The sequence below is a fragment of the Rissa tridactyla genome, chromosome 5 (genome assembly GCF_028500815.1).
Source record: "Rissa tridactyla isolate bRisTri1 chromosome 5, bRisTri1.patW.cur.20221130, whole genome shotgun sequence".
Lineage (NCBI taxonomy): Eukaryota > Metazoa > Chordata > Aves > Charadriiformes > Laridae > Rissa > Rissa tridactyla.
In genome coordinates this window covers 72,793,460-72,811,694 of record NC_071470.1, presented here as the reverse complement: position 1 = coordinate 72,811,694, position 18,235 = coordinate 72,793,460, and the positions used below count along the sequence as shown (strand labels likewise).

At 43.8% G+C, this 18,235-nt stretch overlaps 2 protein-coding genes across 10 annotated transcripts in view; one reads left to right on the top strand and one right to left on the bottom strand.

Moving 5' to 3' along the window:
• Positions 1 to 6,308, top strand: part of ZNF827 (zinc finger protein 827) — a 110,209-nt gene extending 103,901 nt beyond the window's left edge. For 3 of the 8 annotated variants that reach the window (XM_054204200.1, XM_054204199.1, XM_054204201.1), the window contains exons 13-14: positions 72 to 249; positions 3,129 to 6,308. In XM_054204200.1, the coding sequence (XP_054060175.1) occupies positions 72 to 249; positions 3,129 to 3,936 (986 nt within the window). In that variant the 3' untranslated portion in view covers positions 3,937 to 6,308. The other 5 variants (XR_008466826.1, XR_008466825.1, XM_054204205.1 and 2 more) reach the window with 5 other exon arrangements.
• Positions 6,309 to 7,130: 822 nt separating this feature from the next.
• MMAA (metabolism of cobalamin associated A) overlaps positions 7,131 to 18,235 on the bottom strand; it is a 29,589-nt gene continuing 18,484 nt past the window's right edge. For both annotated transcript variants that reach the window (XR_008466827.1, XR_008466828.1), the window contains 7 exons: positions 16,618 to 16,693; positions 15,760 to 16,015; positions 14,131 to 14,302; positions 10,757 to 12,590; positions 10,429 to 10,598; positions 8,109 to 8,313; positions 7,131 to 7,334 (listed from right to left, as the gene is read on the bottom strand). The gene's annotated coding sequence lies outside the window, so the exon portion shown is untranslated. The remainder of the gene's footprint in view (positions 7,335 to 8,108; positions 8,314 to 10,428; positions 10,599 to 10,756; positions 12,591 to 14,130; positions 14,303 to 15,759; positions 16,016 to 16,617; positions 16,694 to 18,235) is intronic.

The window sequence follows — 18,235 nt, the reverse complement described above, 5'->3', positions numbered from 1 at the left end:
TGAACTGTCACCTTCTATGCAGTTGATCTGGCCATAACGTAAGGAATACATTTTCCTGTTTTATTTTTCAGGCTTTGAATGTGTTTTCTGTAACTTTGTCTGCAAAACAAAAAATATGTTTGAGCGCCATCTGCAAATCCACCTCATCACGCGGATGTTCGAGTGTGATGTGTGCCACAAGTTCATGAAGACACCTGAACAATTACTGGAGCACAAGAAATGCCACACTGTCCCCACCGGTGGGCTCAAGTAAGGAAAGCAAGTACACAAACTTTTACTGTGTTAAGCACCTCTAATACTGTGGGGATAGAACAAAAAGAAGTCGATTAGAAAGGGTCAGTTAAATGTCTGATAATCTAGATTTGGAGCTTCCTTTTATTTAGATGACCCAAGCGCAGTCCTTTAGTGTAAGCTTGCATCATTACAGCAGATGAGTAACCCAGCAGCAGATGTAGCATCCACTGGTCTGGGAGGCGTAACAAACTATGGTCCTTCCTCTTTTCAAGTCAAGTAGGAGACAGTATGTGACGGGGTCCCACAGAGAACGAGGCAGCACCACACAGAGGTACTGGCAAACGAAGAGGGTTTGTGTTTTTTTCAAGGCATCAGGGCAAAGGAGAGCACACGGCGCAGGCTCTGTTCTGCACCTGGCTCAAAGAAACTAAACCCCGAACAGTCTCTCCAGCTAGGTACGAAGTTATAACCTTAAAGGTTATAACCTTTGTCGATTGTAACGCAAAGTCAGTCCTCTCCAAGAGTTAATAACTTTGATGCTTTCTGCTTTGATTTGCATGGCCCAGAATGATCGCTGTTGTATCAATTAACATGTAATGAGTAATACACTCCTTTAAGAAAAAAGCCCTTTGGTTTTGGCCGAGGTGGTGTCCTTTAAGGTCTGTTGGTGCAGAGCAGTGTTTCTAGAGAACAAGCTTGCCCTTGTGTCAAAGTTGGACCCCTGAGGGAAGGAGTGACTGCTGGGGCCATATGCTTGCTCTCTGTGGGCAGGCAATGTGACGTTATGCAAGATGCACATCCCTGGTCTCTGTTTGTACCAGCTGCTGCAGGAAAAGAGGCTGGAATCACTTGGAGCCCAGCTAGGGTTCAGCACGGGACTCCCCGCTTGTGTTGCCCTTGCTGAGCATACTGATGTTTTCAGTGCGCTGTAACTGGCACATGATGAGCACACTGCATGTCATGTTACCATGAGGAGTAGCTCTATCAGTTTGCGCTGCGGTTTTTGAAAACTGGTTCTGTTTGACAGGCACCGTCTGGTCTCCAGCTCAGTAGTCCCATGAACCGGGATCTGTGGTCACTTGAGATGTGATGACTGGATCTGGGAAGAAGACCAGATTGAGAAACAAGTAGTGTGCCAGAACAACGGGATGTCTGTCTTGGACTTACAGACCAGTTGTCTAATGCACTTTGGGTTTAAGCTGCACGGAATCTGTTCTATTTACCAAGGAAAAACCTTGACCTATGACTCAGACCTTCCTGACAGAATGGGCTTCTATATAAGTTATTCCTGCCCAACTCAAGTAATAATTAGGTATCTTGAAAGCTGCACCTAAGAAAAAGCTCTGGTGTTTTTTTTTTTTTTTTGAAGGCATCCAGAAGAGCCTGAAGAGCTCTAAGTAAATTGTGTTTTTCTGTGTCCTGTTTGCTGTGGGGGAAGAGAAAAAAACATGATTCCTCCAGCTCCAGGTCAAAATCTGAGATTCTGATCCAGAGAGCCCCCAGCCCAGGAGAGGTATGTGTGCATAGACAGCTGAGCCCTCTGTTGCAATAGAGTTAATCACGTTAGCAGCCTCAACGCCAGGCTCCCTCTCTGGATCAGAGTACTTGATGCGCAGCAGGAAAAAAGTCTGGATATCTTAGTATCCGTTTGTCTTCCTGTATCACGCACTGTGCTCAAAAGTCTCTCAGTTAGCAGGCAGACTAATATTAAACCTGTACGTGCAACCAGTTGTAGCAAGAGGAAACACACATGGAGAGAGAGGATCTCTGCTTAGAAATGATCTGAAATGCTAGAACACGACTGGCAGACCTGCTGAAGAGTGAACGCAGATCAGCGGCAGGTAGAGATGTCTGTAAGACAGTAGCCAGGTGCCTTGGTTGTATCTTTTTATCTAGCCCTGCTCTTTTAGCTCACCGGTTAGATGTGGAAGGGAGCGTGCTTTATTTCATACAGCAGAGATCCCTGGCTGTCCTCGCCAACTTCCTCTCAGCTACATCAAGCAAAAGCGGGTATGTTTTGGGTTTGCTGGTGTCCGGGCTTGTTCAGCTCAGGCTTCCTTCCAAGCTTTCAAGATTCCCTCCTCCAGCCTTCTCTGTCCTTCCTGGTCCAGGAACCAGGGGTGAGGCCCTTTGCCACGTCCACCCCGGTCCGGACGCTTGCTGCTGTGAGTAAGCAGAGCCCACATCCTGTTCCTACACAGGAACAATTCCTGCCGTGGCAGAGGTGGCTGTAGGCAAACACTGCCAGACACACGCCCTCCCCCTTGAGCCCGGCTAGCTCATCTCCCAGAAACAGGAATCCCTACAAGTCATCCTAACAGACGCTTTCAGCTGCTCCTAGCAGGATGCCCAGCAAGCTTATTGTTCAAGGTCACATAAAAGGAATTTCCTAAGCTTTTGCTGTACATGTGGTATTACAAGTCTATTCCATCTTTACTTAAACAGCTGCTTTCATACTCATCTGTAAACACTCACTTTAAACCACTTCTTAACGGAAAAAATGGCCAAAGTGACTTCGTGCAAACACTAGGAATGTCGTTACACAAAGTACCTGTGAATCAGTCACCCACTCTGCACCACCCGGCCTGCTTTGCAGAATCTTCCCCATCAAGGTAAGCCAGAAGATTAAAGGGATGCTCCTTCGGAGTGAATCAGTGTTTTCCTAGGAATGCGTGAGCTCTACTGCCATTAAATGGGCAAACCTCCTCTAAGTAGAGACGTGTCAAGGTGAACCAAGTGTTCGGAAGAAGCTTTACAGGGAGAACTAAGTGCCTTTTTCTGCTCTTTAGTAGGTCAGAGAGGGGTTGAGTGACAGGGTTAAACCAGGAATGCAGGTCTTCAAGCTGAGTGACTTCTCTTTTCTCTGTCCCTGCCTGTCCTTGCTGTGTTGCCAGGTGCCCATTCTGCATCTACTCCACTAACCGCCCCGCAGCGATGGAGTGCCACCTGAAGACTCACTACAAGATGGAGTACAAGTGCCGGATCTGCCAGACAGTGAAAGCAAATCAGCTGGAGCTGGAGATGCACATCCGAGAACACCGCCTTGGCAACCATTACAAGTGCGACCAGTGTGGCTACCTGTCCAAGACCGCCAACAAGCTGATTGAACATGTGCGTGTCCACACTGGTGAGCGCCCTTTTCACTGTGACCAGTGCAGCTACAGCTGCAAACGCAAAGACAATCTCAACTTGCACAAGAAACTGAAGCATGCTCCACGCCAGACTTTCAGCTGCGACGAGTGCCTGTTCAAGACCACCCACCCTTTTGTCTTCAGCCGCCACGTGAAGAAGCACCAGAACGGGGACTGCTCTGAAGAGGAGAAGAAGGGCCAGTATTCAACCTCCAAGGAAGCCAGTCCACTCCTACCAGTGAACAGCTCCAGAAACCTCCTGTCACCCCTCTCAGTTATGTCTGCCTCCCAGGCTCTGCAAACAGTGGCTATGTCAGCTGCACAGGGCAGCGGGGCACAGCCAAGCTTGGCCGTGAAAGCCTTGGCCATCAACGGCACTTCCCTCTGCTTCGATAAATACTGGAACTCAGAGTTTGCCCACCTTATTCCTTTAACAATGTTTTTCCCCAAAAACCACTACGATCTCACATTCCATCCACCCAGACCTCAGACTGCACCGGGAGGTGCCTCTTCACCTAAACACTCCTTCCTTGCCTACCTTGGACTAACAGAAAGGGCAGAAACTGTCTGAGGGCAGTTACATTCTGTACCAAAAATACCCCAACCAACCCAGCAGGTATACATTGCTGCAAAACGTAGACCGAAGAGGTAACGAACACTTGTACTATATCATTAGTAAGGTTTAGAAAATGGCTCTGTGTGTATACTTATTGCATTGACATGAAAGCTGCTTTATTAAATCTTCAAGAGGTGACCTACTGCATACTTCTACCTTCAGAGGCATGTTCCCAGTACTCTTATCTAAGAAACTATTTTGTCTTGTTAAGCTGAAAAAGAGTGTCCTTAATGGCAATCAGCACTTGTAAGATTACATATTGATGCATTTTATTTTTTGGGCTTTGTGTGCGTGCGGGTGCGTGAAAGAGAGGCTGCCTGTCGCGTGCCCATGACATTGCTTTTGCACATCCCTTGTATTGGCTTATTTAATTATTATTCTTTTCTCCTTTTCACACACTCGCTCCCTCCCTTCCCTCCGTCTCCCCCTGAACTGCAGAGTTGTGGAAGGAGTAACGCTTGGTTCAGGGTGGATTGGTGTATTATTTCGGTGCTGTTTGCAGTTTCCTTTAGTTGTCTGATGCCTTGTACTCAGTTGTCAAGGTTTGAGGATTTGGGGTAGAACTGATGAGGAAAATGTTGCTTTCAGCACTGCAGGATGAGAGTATGACAACGAAAAGCTTGTAGATGTACACACACGCACATACGCAGTGTGTGCAGTCTACACACCCACACAGCAGGCCCAATTCTTAACTGCTACGCAGGTCTAACAAACACCTGCCTCTGGGCCATAGTGTACATCTTTTGTTTTAAAAGGGCATATAAATATTATATATATATTGTATTATGCAGTGGTTACCTTTTAGTTTGCAGGAACAACTTGTATAACTAGAATTCTATGGTGGAAAAAAAAATCCAACAAGGGGATTAAAAAAGGTATGGATAAATTCTGGGTATAAATACTCAGACTAAAAAAAAAAAAGGCAGTTTTGCACAGTGCTTTAGTCTTGCACTAGTTTGTTTCTCACTAGCAAAAAAAAAAAAAAAAGTATCTGTGGGCTGAAGGTCAGACGACTGTTTATTTGCAAAGGTACCACTAACTTCATTGAAATATAAAGCTATAAAAAGATGCTGTTTGAACCATACAGTTCTGTTTTATACCCTCAGTATTTCAATTGTACTTGCAAATTCTGCAGTTCTATCGATACCCTCCATGTTATTAGTAATACTTTATTCCTTTTTGTTAATGGCGGATAGCGCATACACTGCTAGGAAGCTAACTTTATACTTATTTAACTCTCCTACTCGTGGTCATTAAAATGACATGTTATATGTAGCACTTTATTGCAGGAAGAAGCAACTGCGGATTGGTTGTATAACCGTTGTTAATCTCAAAATGCCAAGCGTGATCTTAAATTAAGAAAAGCTAACTGACTGTTAATTGATTTGTATTTCTTGGACACCTTACTATCCAGGAAGAAAGATCAGGATTAAAAATGTTCTGCATTAAAATTGGAAGCATAAAATATGGAATAATTCAAAATTATCATGTGACTTACAGGAATGCTTTTTTACTGGATTATTGTTTCCCATGGTGTCTCTTGGATTCAGATCTCACTGTCTTTCATCAGGTATTAGAAATGTCTGCCCTAGCTTTTGTCAGAGTCCCCTCTCTGTCCCTTGGCCACGCCACTGTAGAAGGTGCCCTGAGTCACATCTACCATGCTGTCCACCCACCCTCATGCTGCCCTGAAGGAACTTCTTCTGCAGGTTGTTGTGGGATGGGGGGGGACCTGACGGGCCAGTTGTAGCCGGCCCCTTGTTTATGACAGCACTAAAGCAACACCCCAGTTCAGGAAGGCATTTCTGGTCCACAAGGGCTCTTAGCCATATGCACAACTAGAAACGTAACTCAATCTTCATTAGTTCTTAAATGAGGCTTGTGTAGAAATGCTTTTTTGACGCAAAACTTGCATTGTTTAACCTATTTGCAAGATTCCTACATTTATTTTGCACTGAGATGGCCAAACGTTCTCCACTGTCATGACCAACCTCTTTCTGTTGAGGGAGGACATCCCAATCTGTGCACTCCTGTTAACATACTGGAAGCTATTTACAAGGGGGAAATAACCAAAATAGTAGCAGGCTATCATTTGGAACTATTAATTAAAGGACAGAGACGTCCCACCATTTTGTTTACATTCCAGCAGGCAGGTTTGGGTTCTAACGAGCACGTGGCAGTTCTGTCTATGAAGGCAGTAAAGAAAAGCCATCTCTTCCAAAGTACAGACCTTCCTAAACAACCTACCTAACTCAGGGCCCTGCTCGCCACGCTTTACTCCATCCCCCCACCCCGCCACCACCCCCCCGGAGTACAGACAAAACAGAAAATGCTGTTAGTAACTACTCAGAGCATAAAAAAAGGTAGTATCTTGACAGGATGAAATATGCAATCTGCATCCAGAAATTATACCAGTTCTTTAAAATACATTCAACGCGTATATCTCTGACCCCACCATAGAAGAGCAAACACTTCCAAATCAAAAAGCTTATTTCTCCAACGGGCAAGTAAAGTACAGCTGTCTAGGAGGAAGAAGTAGGAATGTTAGTAGGACACTTTCTGTAAACCAAACGGCAGTTTAAATAGGGCTGGAACTTCCAAGAGTGAGCTGTCAGTGTGTGAACGCCACGTGTTCGACCACGTTCCACTGTACCAGTATCTGACATAGTAACGTTTAGCGTACCTGGGAAATTTGTTTAGCACTTTGGAAAGGATAAATTAATTCTTTCTGGCAAGTTATAGAAATTTTCTCTGTAAGGAAAAGTGTGTTAGGAGGTTTTTATTTTTTTAAGAAAAAAAAATACGGTATTTATCAGAGTTCATGCATATTAAAATAATTGGTTTGCAGTTCAAGGCTAAAGAAAGGAATGTTTTCCAGAGGTTTCCCCTACCGACTAATGACCAACAGTTCTGATAAATTCCCCCCCCACCATAAAGGTAATTTCATACTGGTTTTCACTATGCATTCTTTTAACGAAAGCTAGTGTGTTTTTCCATTTGGCAATTCAGTTAAAGTTCTCGGCACTTTTTTCTTTCTTCTGTCCTTTTTTTTTTTTAATTGTTGTATTATGTTCAAATATAATTCTGTCAAGATTTGTGTACATTAATAAAAATTTGTATTGTATAAAGCTTTTTGCATTATAAGGCTGTACAGGGTCATTTTGACAGTAACTGGTATATTCCTTTGCATCTTACGTTGCATTGCCAATTTCTAGTGTATCCAGTTTGGAAGTACAATATACTCTAATTAAAAAGGTTGGCTATATCCTTGTTTCTTTTTGGGTTTCCTTCCTCTCTTTTTTTCACCTTCAATAGATTGAGGCTTGAGTAGGAGGGAGGAGGAGAGGATTCTCCTACAAGACAAGAAGACACGAAGAAAAAAGGTAAGATGTTATCAGTGGTCGTAATTGAAAAGGAAAGCTCTGGTTATTACTACTGATGAAGAAATGCAGCAAATACTCCTTAGATGGGGACAGCACTTCCCTCTGTGGGCTCTGTACTTGTACCAATCCACCAGGTCAATTCTGCCCGAGGGAGTGTGGATAACGCCTCTTCTGAGGAGTGTGCTCAGTCGGGAGGATGGAGCTCTCCGGCCCTCCCCTCCTCAGCCCTGCAGTTCAAAAATCGGATCCTTAAACTGTAGTTTGCTGAACCTGGCCTTGCTTGGGAATAGCCCCAGTCAAATCAGAACTCTGACCTTAAAGAGGAGCAATGCAGCGACTGAAGGAACATTGTACATTAAAAGATTGTGGTGGAAATCTGGAGGTTTTTTATTGTAAAAATATCATGTATGCATTTTGTCAGCATTTTGGAAAAAGCTTTTTTTTTTCCCCCAAAGATTAATGAAGTAATTAACATGCACACAGGAGGCTAAAGGAGGAAACCCTAAGAACAAATTTCCAAGAAGCAAAGATATTATTTGACTCCACTGAACAAGAAAAGATACTAACTTCCTTTTAGGATGTTCAGAGTATTTAACCACTAACCAAGGAAAAAAAAATAAACCTGGGTATTCATTAGATTAAAAATTATCCTCAGATAAATTAATGTTAACATAAATACACGTGGATTGCCCTTTGCCCTCAGTTAGGGCAGTGTTAAGGTTTAATCAACTGAAGAATTCTTACTGTAATTTCTGCTGGGGTGTGGATACGAATCGTCAGGGCCTCCATCGGTACCTTGCTGGAGTGGGTGGTGCTGTAACAGCTCGTGTGTCGGATCCACCGCTCCCTTTGCTGGTGGCCAGTTAGTCAGGTGAAGGGAAGGCATCTTTGACATTAGGATGGTAAGACGTTCAAGAAGAGCTGGTCTTTCTCTCCCCGTCCACTGTATCTGTAACAGAAACTATAAAGTGTTACTCGATGTGGGGGCTATTTGTGCTCCGGTATAATTTTGAAAGCTATTGCAGAGATTGATCTACTAAGCCCTGATTATATCTTGATGGTTTTAAAACAGATCTCTGCTTGTGTAAATTGTTACAGTTCTTTTGTAAATTATTATAACCATTCATTTAATTGAGATGATGGTTTAAGATGTAGGTTCAAATGTTGAGTTAAAACAAGCAGAGAAGGTGCAGGGAGTGAGTCAGGGAGCACCTTGGCTGGCAAAGGAGAGGGGACAGGGCTGTCTGCACTATTTGATGGTGTCTCACTGTCTCCTGGGCAGGCTGAGCAGGACTGAGTGATCTGGCTGCGTCAGGAGGCAGCGAGCAGCTGACTGCAAGTCTTGTAGCAGCTCCAGCCCTTAAGCATTACTGTAAACTTTTGTTTAAAAGCTGGGGGTCAGTCGCAACCAAAACATCAACCAAAATTTTTGCAATCGGCGTCTCTACCTTTACCAAAACCCACACATCCGACAGAAGAACCCAATGTGGCCAAACAGGGGTATTAGTCTCATGATACATAACAACAAGACACTGTTCTTTGCAGCAGGTGGCTGTAACATGCCTGAAGACCTGCACAATTATAATCAATTAACTTTCTCAATATACATGTATTGTGATAGAAAACATCTCGGGTTGTGTATTGACCCTCTCAGGGCAGCAAGAACTGCCCTATTTTCATTCTGCATCCACATATATGTTTAATAAATAATTAAATTAAAAGTTGACATTTTTTCAAGCAGAGTTGGTTCTTAAAATCCTGTACCTGCCATAGTCATCATTAGCCCAGTAGAACAAGGCTTAAGACTTCGGAAAATAAACCCTAAAATTTTCTGCAACACTTGACTGTAGGGAGAGATTCTTTTGCAGGGGATGGCATCATTTACGCAGGGCCATGTTTTAAAATACATGTCGTGTTAAAAATATGTCAGTTGTGCACCTAACAGACAGACATCTGCATTATATCATCCACCATCATAGCTGCTGCTAATTGGCCTCCTTGTTGACAAGTCCCAGCAGCAAGGTTAAGTACTGGCTGTAAAAGCAATCCAGCCTCCTGCCCGCGGGGTCAGAGGTCAGGCAGCCCATGCAGGAGCCTGCTCAGCCTCTTCCCTGCAATATATTTCCTGAGACCTAATAAAACCCCAGCGCAATCACTCCTACCCCGAGGTCTGCCAACCACGACTGTGTCTGCGGAGCGGCACTAAGTGGTGTGTCACCCACTCAGCGCAGAGGCATGCAAGGGAAGAGGCATCATCTTTTGTATCGAAGTTTTACAAACCATCAGTGAAACACATAAAAATTCCAGAAGCAACAGCTGACCTTGGATGTGGGGCAGCCGAGGCCTGAGTGCCCGGCAGGAGCCCCTGGGAAAGGGACTGGGGGGGGCGTTTAGTGCCCCGAGCTCAATGTCCCCTGAAAGGTGAGCATCTTCAACACGCCTTGTCTTGACCAAACAAATCCACTTGCTGCTTTGTAAAATCTTGGCCTAAAAATCCTGGTGGGAGGGTGCAGGGAGCAGCCTGCTGCTGATTTCCCCCCGGGGTGCACACCGGCCGGAGTACGGCACTGCTGGCATCGAGCCAGGCAGGACAGCTCGGGCGTCACACGTGTCTTGGCAACCCTGGGCTGAGTTAACAGGTTACATCTGACCCAAAGACCAGAACTTGCCTTGGCTTGTGGGCTTGTGTACCTCTCGGGAACATACTGCTATGTATAACTAGGAAGCCATCCAGTCGCTCGCTACGAGGCAATCCATCAGAAATGCAGCTGTTGCCTTCCACATATGCACAACAGCTGTCTTTCACCAACCTGGCAGTGGCTGTATTTACATGCCTGACTCTCTTTAGTAAGTACCCACCATTTCAAAAAAGAAAAGGGGGGGGAAAAAAGACAATTTAGAACTGGAGCTGAGGAGTGGGGACAGGGGACACACACCAACTTGAAATGTTTCATTAATTAAGTTTAAAAAAAAAAAAAAACCAAAAACAAAAGAGAAAAAGCCAAACTCCCTCAAAAACCCTTAACAGCTGTGCAGCGGAAGAGCACAAAGTGATACTCAGGACCTTCTTTGCAGCTTTGCGAAGCCTCTGGGGCCTGGTTCTCTCCTTTAAGATGTGGGGAGGGCATTCCATGCTAGGAGGTTGTTTTGCTTTGTTTGGGTGGGTTTTTTTTTTTTAATTGTTCCATTTCCATCCTCCTCAACCATGATTAAAATGCAATATATGGCGCAACTCTGAAAAAAAAAAAAAAAAGCCAACACAAAACCAACAGTTTTTTCCAATTTAGGCTATAGTTAATGAAAAAAGACTTTGAGGTCCTGTAGTATCCTCTGTTGTTTGCACGTGGTTCTGCTCTACTTTACTTTTCAAACCTCCACTTTCTAGCTCATACCTTTGTTTTTTTCCAGCACTTCTCAGACAGCGTTTCACTGGAACTGCAAGCTTTGGATTGTTACTCTTCTGGGAAGGTGCCTGTTTAAATAAAGAATAGAAAAATGCTCTTTATCGCTGAGCCCTAGGCCTTCATGCCAACGTTCGCAGCACAGCCTAACATAGCCAAAACCAAAAATAGGCCTCCCTTTCAGGCTGGTCAAAAAATACCAAATACTTTCTTGATTCTTTCCCTGCTGTTTAAGACTGGAACATTCATTCACACGCTAGACTGAAGAATTTGCTTTTAAACAGACTGAACAGGAAGCCAGTTGGGAGGGTCAAAGTTGTAAGTAACGTGCTCACGCATAGTTGAGTAGGACTTTAAGGCCTATTTATGCACAACTGCGTGAATGACTACGAATGTATTTTCCCTGTCTTGCTCTCACTGCCTCCTTAAGCATTTTGCCACAAATAACCACAGGAGCCTGGTCTAGCCCCTGCTCCTCTCTGCCCGAACACCCCCAAGAGCAGCACTGCCACTGCAATGGCCAACGCCGAATAATTTGCCAAAAAATCAGAGCACAGGGCTGGAGAAGGCGCCGGCCTCAGGCACCTCTCACGCGGTGTAGTATCACACACACAGATGTTGTCTGGGTCCTGAGAGCAAGCGTTGCTTGAGGAGAAAGCAAGAAGTCATTTGGATTTCTTGTAGGACTAACTTTTCTAAAACTGTGTGGGTAGATTAATGCAGAATTTCTTGCTAGAACCAGCAAAATGAATTATGATAAACTACACATCTCTTGTATTTCTTATGTTGCAGGGATTAACACTTTCCTGATATCTAGACTTTCCAGTACACAGCGTACAACTGCATCCCGTTACAGTTAGAAGCAACAGTTGTTTTAGCAATAAAAACCACAGCATCTTTTTTTCCTGAAAGTGAGAAAAAAAAAATTAAATAGCATGGGAATATAAGTAAAGCTAAATAGTTGCAGGAGTGCTCTCTCCATCAGTGTGACTCTGAAATAATATGCATATATTGGTGGCTGTCACTCATCCCAGTGACACGTTGAAAATGTACCAGAATAGCTCTATTCACAGGTGTTATCTGAGCGATGCCCATTTGCACTTTGAATATTTAGTAAGCAAGCATTAAGACTTCATGTTTTTATACCTAGCTGCCTATTTTTAATGGGACTGCATACCTACAACTTAAAGAAAAGATCTAAATATAATGTTAATGTGATTTTAAAATATGCACTGCATCTTTTAAGTTGACATTTCAATTAAAAATAAATAAGATCCAGTTATATGGTGATACTGTGGTAAGATTGCATTTTTACAAGTTTCATTCTTACTCAAAGTGACAGATTTCTGTAAGAAGAATCATCCTCCAGCCACTGAAACCAGGAAAATATACTTAAGGCCGCACTTAATCACTTCCCGAAATTGGGATATCACATTCTATGGATAAATGCATTCTGTGGTAAACCCATTGACATTTTCCTGTGGATAGCCTGTTAAAACTAATAATTGCATAATAAAATTTAATTCACATCCAATTTTTAACAGGAAAACAATGCCATGCGTGCTGTAAAAGGTTATTCTACACATCTACGTGTGTGTAACTACCATCTACCACTCTCGCAAGTACCGCCTTTACCTCGGTTGCAGCAGCTCTGCTGTACGGCAGGGAGCCTGTCAGTAGCCGCACAGGTCTGGCAGTCCTCAGCTGCGGGTGGATGGTCTCAGCACACTCGGTGGCCCCACACATCACCTACTGGCCCAACGCTCGCTGGGTGCTGAGCTCCAGCTGCTTCATGGGCACGTTGCAGTCATGGAAGCGTGTGTGCCTGGAAAGACGACACACCCCCCCCCCCAACCCCCGCCATGGCATTCCCAGTATCCTGACCCTGCTCGACTCATGTAACAAAGAATTTAACAGTAAAAAAAGAATCCACTCGTGTTTTCTTCTAAGCTCGATTTAATTTACTAAGGTCCCTTTGGTGCTGCCATAATAAATCACATCTGACCTCCTCCTAACGTGACTGCCTGAGGCATAAGTACTTATGATACAGAGGGAGGACTGACCTGTTGTCACTGGGCCTGGGCTTTTCTTTAAACCTATTCCTATCTCCAGCACCATGCTGTTCCACAAACTACATGTAAAGTCACTACGTAAAAAAGTACTCTGTTTGCTCTGCAAAAATAGCTCCTGATTAGCCTTCCCCAAGCTATTTTATAGCTGCTGCTGCAGGCCCTTGAGCTGGACAGTCCCACTCTGCTCTCGCCACAAACAGAGGCCACTTGGTACTTGTGATCCTCGCTGTTACCCTGCTCTGGCCCTCTCCGCTTCCATGAAAAGCTCATTCTGCTCACAGTTCACTTCCATATGTGGTAAAAGGGTTGACCCAGCTAGATTGGCCTATTCATTCCTCAATTCCAGCCAGTATCCTGCTCTCAGGGTAAATGCTACTGACTAACACTTCAGAAGAAAGAAGAATTAAAAAAAAAAAAAATTGGGATTGCTCAGAGTTTTCTTCCAGAGGAATGTTTTGCTGTCGACAAGTTTTAAGAGACACAGGAATTTCCTGTGGAGCACAATTTGTGGTTCCTGACGATGAGCGCTACTGGACACGTTCTGACCGACTGCCTTTGGATCTGGTTCCCAAAATCCTTTACACAGAGAGGTTTTCCTGAGCACTCTTTAGAAACTGGATGGTTTCCATCAGGATTTTTGATTCTGTCACTGTAATAGCCAGTTCCTCAAATTCTGTATTTGGCAGCACAAGTCACGTGAGTCCTGTCATTAGTTTTTTTGTCACCTAATCAATAGGTTGTCAAGATCCAGGCTCCTAGTTTGGCGGTAGAGACTTCAAGAATCTTCCACATTTAGGGAGCCAAAACAAAATGGGTGGGGTGGTTTTTTTTGTATAGGTCAGAAAATTTGTTTCCCATGGGACTCTTTTAGCTTCCTGGGCTAGACTAACACAGGAACTGAGACACCTAGCTTTTACTTCTAATGACCAAATAAAAATAAAATAGATCACCAAAAACTGTCACTGGCAGCCAAAGAGAGGCCAGGACTGTGAAGTCTCTAATGTGAATGTTCCCCAGCTGCCAAAACCCTGCATGGTTCAAAGCTCGCTCTTGGCACTGCCAAACAACCAGGGACTGCCTTCTCCCAAGTCATCTGCCAATTCATGACAGGCCAAAAAGTCAGAGAAATCCCTTAGCTCTGCAGCTCTTTCTAGAAACCTCAAAAAGAAAGGTTATTTACCTCTAACTCCTCTGAGATCTGCTGTCTGTACGTATGTTGACACTGAATTTACTGTGCAAACACTGAAAGCCAGAGAACTTCCACCCCAACAGTATTCAGAGCAGAGCACATACCTTGCCTCCTCGTGCTCTGTTCTTGCAGAGGGTGGCCCACTTGGTGTGACAAGTTGCAGTGCCATAACAAATTCAAATCAATCATCTTGCTTCCACAGTAAGACAGACAAGTCCCTCAAATCTCCTCATCACAGGCCCAGTAATGCAAGGGGACTTTCTGAAGACTTCCTTCCTGTTAACAGAAAAGGAAAAGCATGTGCAACACCCCATAATGCAATTAATATTGTCAGTCAAGTGAAATCTGAAATCTTACACCATCCCAAAGAAGGATTCACCTTGAATTCTGATGGTAGCCTTGTTTCCCCTTGCCTTCCTGGCAATAAATAGGACAGCCAGCGAGGAAAGCTACCTTCAAGGAAAGACTCCCCTCCCACCTATTCAAAGGTCTTTGTAAGATCTCCCAAGAAGGTGGGAGAACACGGAGGAACCTCCCACCCACGGGCACGGGCCAGAGACAGCTGTTAAGTGCTCTGAAACCGCAGGGAAGAAAGTCTCCAGCAGGCAATCTGGGACACTGGGCAGAGACAGCCCAAGAGAGGGCAGCAGCCTGTCTGCGCACCACCCATGCACTCATACTGATATGTCTCCTGGTGTTGTTGATAACAAGCACGATTTCTCTTACTAACGGACAATCAAGCATGTGCCAGACCCATCCAGTCTTCAGGCCATTACAGGAAGGACCTGAGACTCAGGCGGTAACACCTGAGATGATTGGCAATAAAACTCTCCAGGAATGGAGAGGCAGAGGAGTTTGAGGTTCTAATCAAAGAGCTGTAAGAGCTCGAAACCAACACTTTTTCACCAGCAAGCTCAATATGGCTGTGCCCTGACAGAGCCTGCAGGTTATTTTGGACATGAGAGGTGTCAGAAAATAGATTAATGCAGCCTAACAAGGAAATGGGGAATGCATCCACCATGGTTCACAGGCTGGCCCTGAAGCAAAACAACGGGTATTTCTTAATTTATAAGGCATGGCAGTTAACCTTGAGGTACCTCCAGTTCAAAATATGGTTCTTTTTTCCTGTTTATGATCAAACAGTACAGCGCAATTCAAACCCCTCTCCTGGAAGGTGAACAGCAGACAGCCACGCCAGCTGCTCAGGGCACCTGCTTCCAGTAATCTATCCTCTTCTTTGCACAAATAACATCAGAAGATGAACACCTTATTTAAGTAATTATCCAGCCTCATCCCCTGACTGCACATCTTATCTTGTCTGTGCTGCCACTATATCGTAGGTCCCCTCAACTATACGGGATTTCTTTTACTCAAAATATGAAATAATGCAAACACAGGAAATACCACAGCGAAGTGACATTTAAAAAAACAAAAACAAAAAAACCCCAAACCTTTAAAAGTAGTATTTTCTTTCTTTTTTTTTTTTTTTTTCCCCAGGAAGAAATTGCAGACAACCCATGTCAGCAGCCAAATTAAAATAAACAAGTCTTTCTGAAGAAAAGGTGCTCTTTCTAGAGAATCAGGCTCACTCATTAACTCCAGAGTTAATGGACTGCAGATTCTTCAGCTTTTGGGAAATACAATTTGACAATTTGTAGAGGAAGATTGATTTTTATTTATATATATAGATTTATTTTTTTATTTTTTCATATCTATAGATAAAGACTTCATACCGTGACACCAGCCACTCTGATGCATGACAGAAGTTCAGTATCTTTTGAAGAGAAACGGTCAGGATTTGGGCTGATGGACTATAGTGTGGAACCTTTTCTAACTCCAACTGAAAAATGCATTTTCCTTTATCACATCTAACACTGGCGAAGACGGCTGCATCTGTCAGGTGCCAGGATTCCAACCTGCCCTCTCAGGCTAGAGAGAGGTCTGTCAGCCTTTGACAAATGAGTCAGAAGACAGCGATGCAAAGATACCCTGTGGAAGGAAATGAAAGGGAAGAGTTTTGCAAAAGTGGGATTTTGCTCTGAGTAATTAAAAATAGTGTGAATTTCACACCAGCTCAAGCAGCTTCCCATCTACGGACAGGAGCAAGGAAAAGGGGAAGAATACACAGTGCAATTCACTGCCAGAAAGACTGCAGAAATACACCTTCATGAGAATCTTGAAACATGAGCAGAAGGAAAACTTGAGGGATGGATAGTTTTAGCAAGGCCAAACCATGTAAACAAAAGATATCAAGGGAAAAATAAGGGGGGGAGGCGGAGGGATCCAAATGGATTTGAATCTGTTGAGGCTACAGAACCCAGGTTTCCTGACTAAGAGCAATGCCTTGAACTACTTAACCACAAACAGGCCTCTTGAAAAAAAGTTATGCCCTCAAAGTTATTTACCCAGCAGCTGGGAGTCCTGATCTTGCCGGCCCGGCATCTTCTCTCCTCCAGCTGCAAAACCTTTTTTAACCTCAGTAGTTCTTACCCACCACAAAGCACTGAAAAAGCCCTGGTCAAAAACAAGTCAGAAACGCAGAACCCAGAAGGAAATGAGAACCGAAGCGATTGATTTAGGACTCTGCTCACCATTTTCTTTAGCACATTTTCCCTGGTTCTGAGGAGTCCAATACGCTTCTGAAGGAGCATGGAGCAGTTTGACATACTAAGAAGGGTGGAAAAAAAAAGATGGTAACAAGTGGTTGTTCCTTTCACCTTAGCTGTAAATCTGAGTACGACACACAGAGCACCGCATCAATTCCAAACAAGTGCAGGCAGATATACAGCATGCTGCTTGCCCTGACCAAGCCATAGAGCAGCAGAGAGAAAAATAAGGCTCTCCAGCAAGACATAAAAATACTCAAATCTGTTGTAAATAGGATTGCAGTTTTAAGGAGGTCTAAACTCTCCTAATGCCATAAAAACATTACTACTACCTAAACAGAGTAAGACTACCCACAGATCCCAAACAGCCCTACAGCAGATGCAGGTATCAGCTGGTAATGTGAGCATTTTTAAGGAGCAGTGTGGTGCAAGAAGGCTATTCACCAGGGTTAAAAAAAACAACAACATTCAAATCAGCTCAAATTGAATCTTTGATAGGGGCAACATGGTAGCTATATCTTGGTTCTTTTTTAGGGACAGATAAAGAGGTTCTGAGGAAGTACAACTATCCCCACCCGAACCATCCAGGAATATAAACCTTGCGGGAGGCAATCTCACCACCAGTGCCATGACTGCTTTGCTGTAAGTCCAGCAGATCTGGTGATGGATCACAAAATCTATGGGTTGTTTCATGTCATGCTTGTTGTTAAAATACTATGTGTTTTGACAGGTTTGTAGGAGGAAAGTTGGGAACCGACAGCAACTCCCCAAGCTCCTGGAAAGGATTCACACCGAGAGGAACCACTAATCTGTCTGATGCCAGAAAACACAAACCACACAGACCTTGAAGCCTCCCTCTCTGCCAGAAGGACTCGAGCTTTGCAGTGCCCAAACGGCAAGTCCGGGAGCATGAACTGAGAGACTCTCTAAAGAGATCATTTCTCTTTTGTAGGATGTTTACTCGAGTCTCTGGAGTTCCCTAGTAGGGAAGGCAGAGATACTCAACACTGAAATTATGTAGACAACAGCATTTACCATGAATCATTTGGCATCAACGATAAGTGATTTTTATTTTTTTTTCTCTCTCACTGAAAGTACACAGTTTTTCCTACGTGGGACTGTGTCTGGCTGACTTGATCACCAGGAAGAATGAAAGCAGGATGCCTGATCAAATACCAAAACATCACTCAAAAACACTGACTAATATTTACAGTTCAGTCTCTGATCAGTTATTTAACCAACTTCAGTTGTGAAAACTCAATTGCAGTTTAAAAAAAAAAACCAAAACCAAAAACCAACCAAAAAAACCCACCCTCAAAAAATCTGAACCCACTTGAAAAATAGTTAAAGAAAGAGATGAATTAGTAAAAAAAACCAACCCAAACAACAAAAAAAACCCACAACAGAAAAAAACGCCACCGAAAAACCCACACCTCAATTCAGTACAAACAACAAAATAGACAGAGGCAGGGAACAACTACATTGTTTTTTCAAAGCAATAACTATTATGACTGGTACCTCTGAGAATTAAACAGAGCGAGCTCTCCAGTGTTTTGACCTCCAGAAGGTCATGTTCACAAGTCAGTGACCGTAAGAGCCAAGC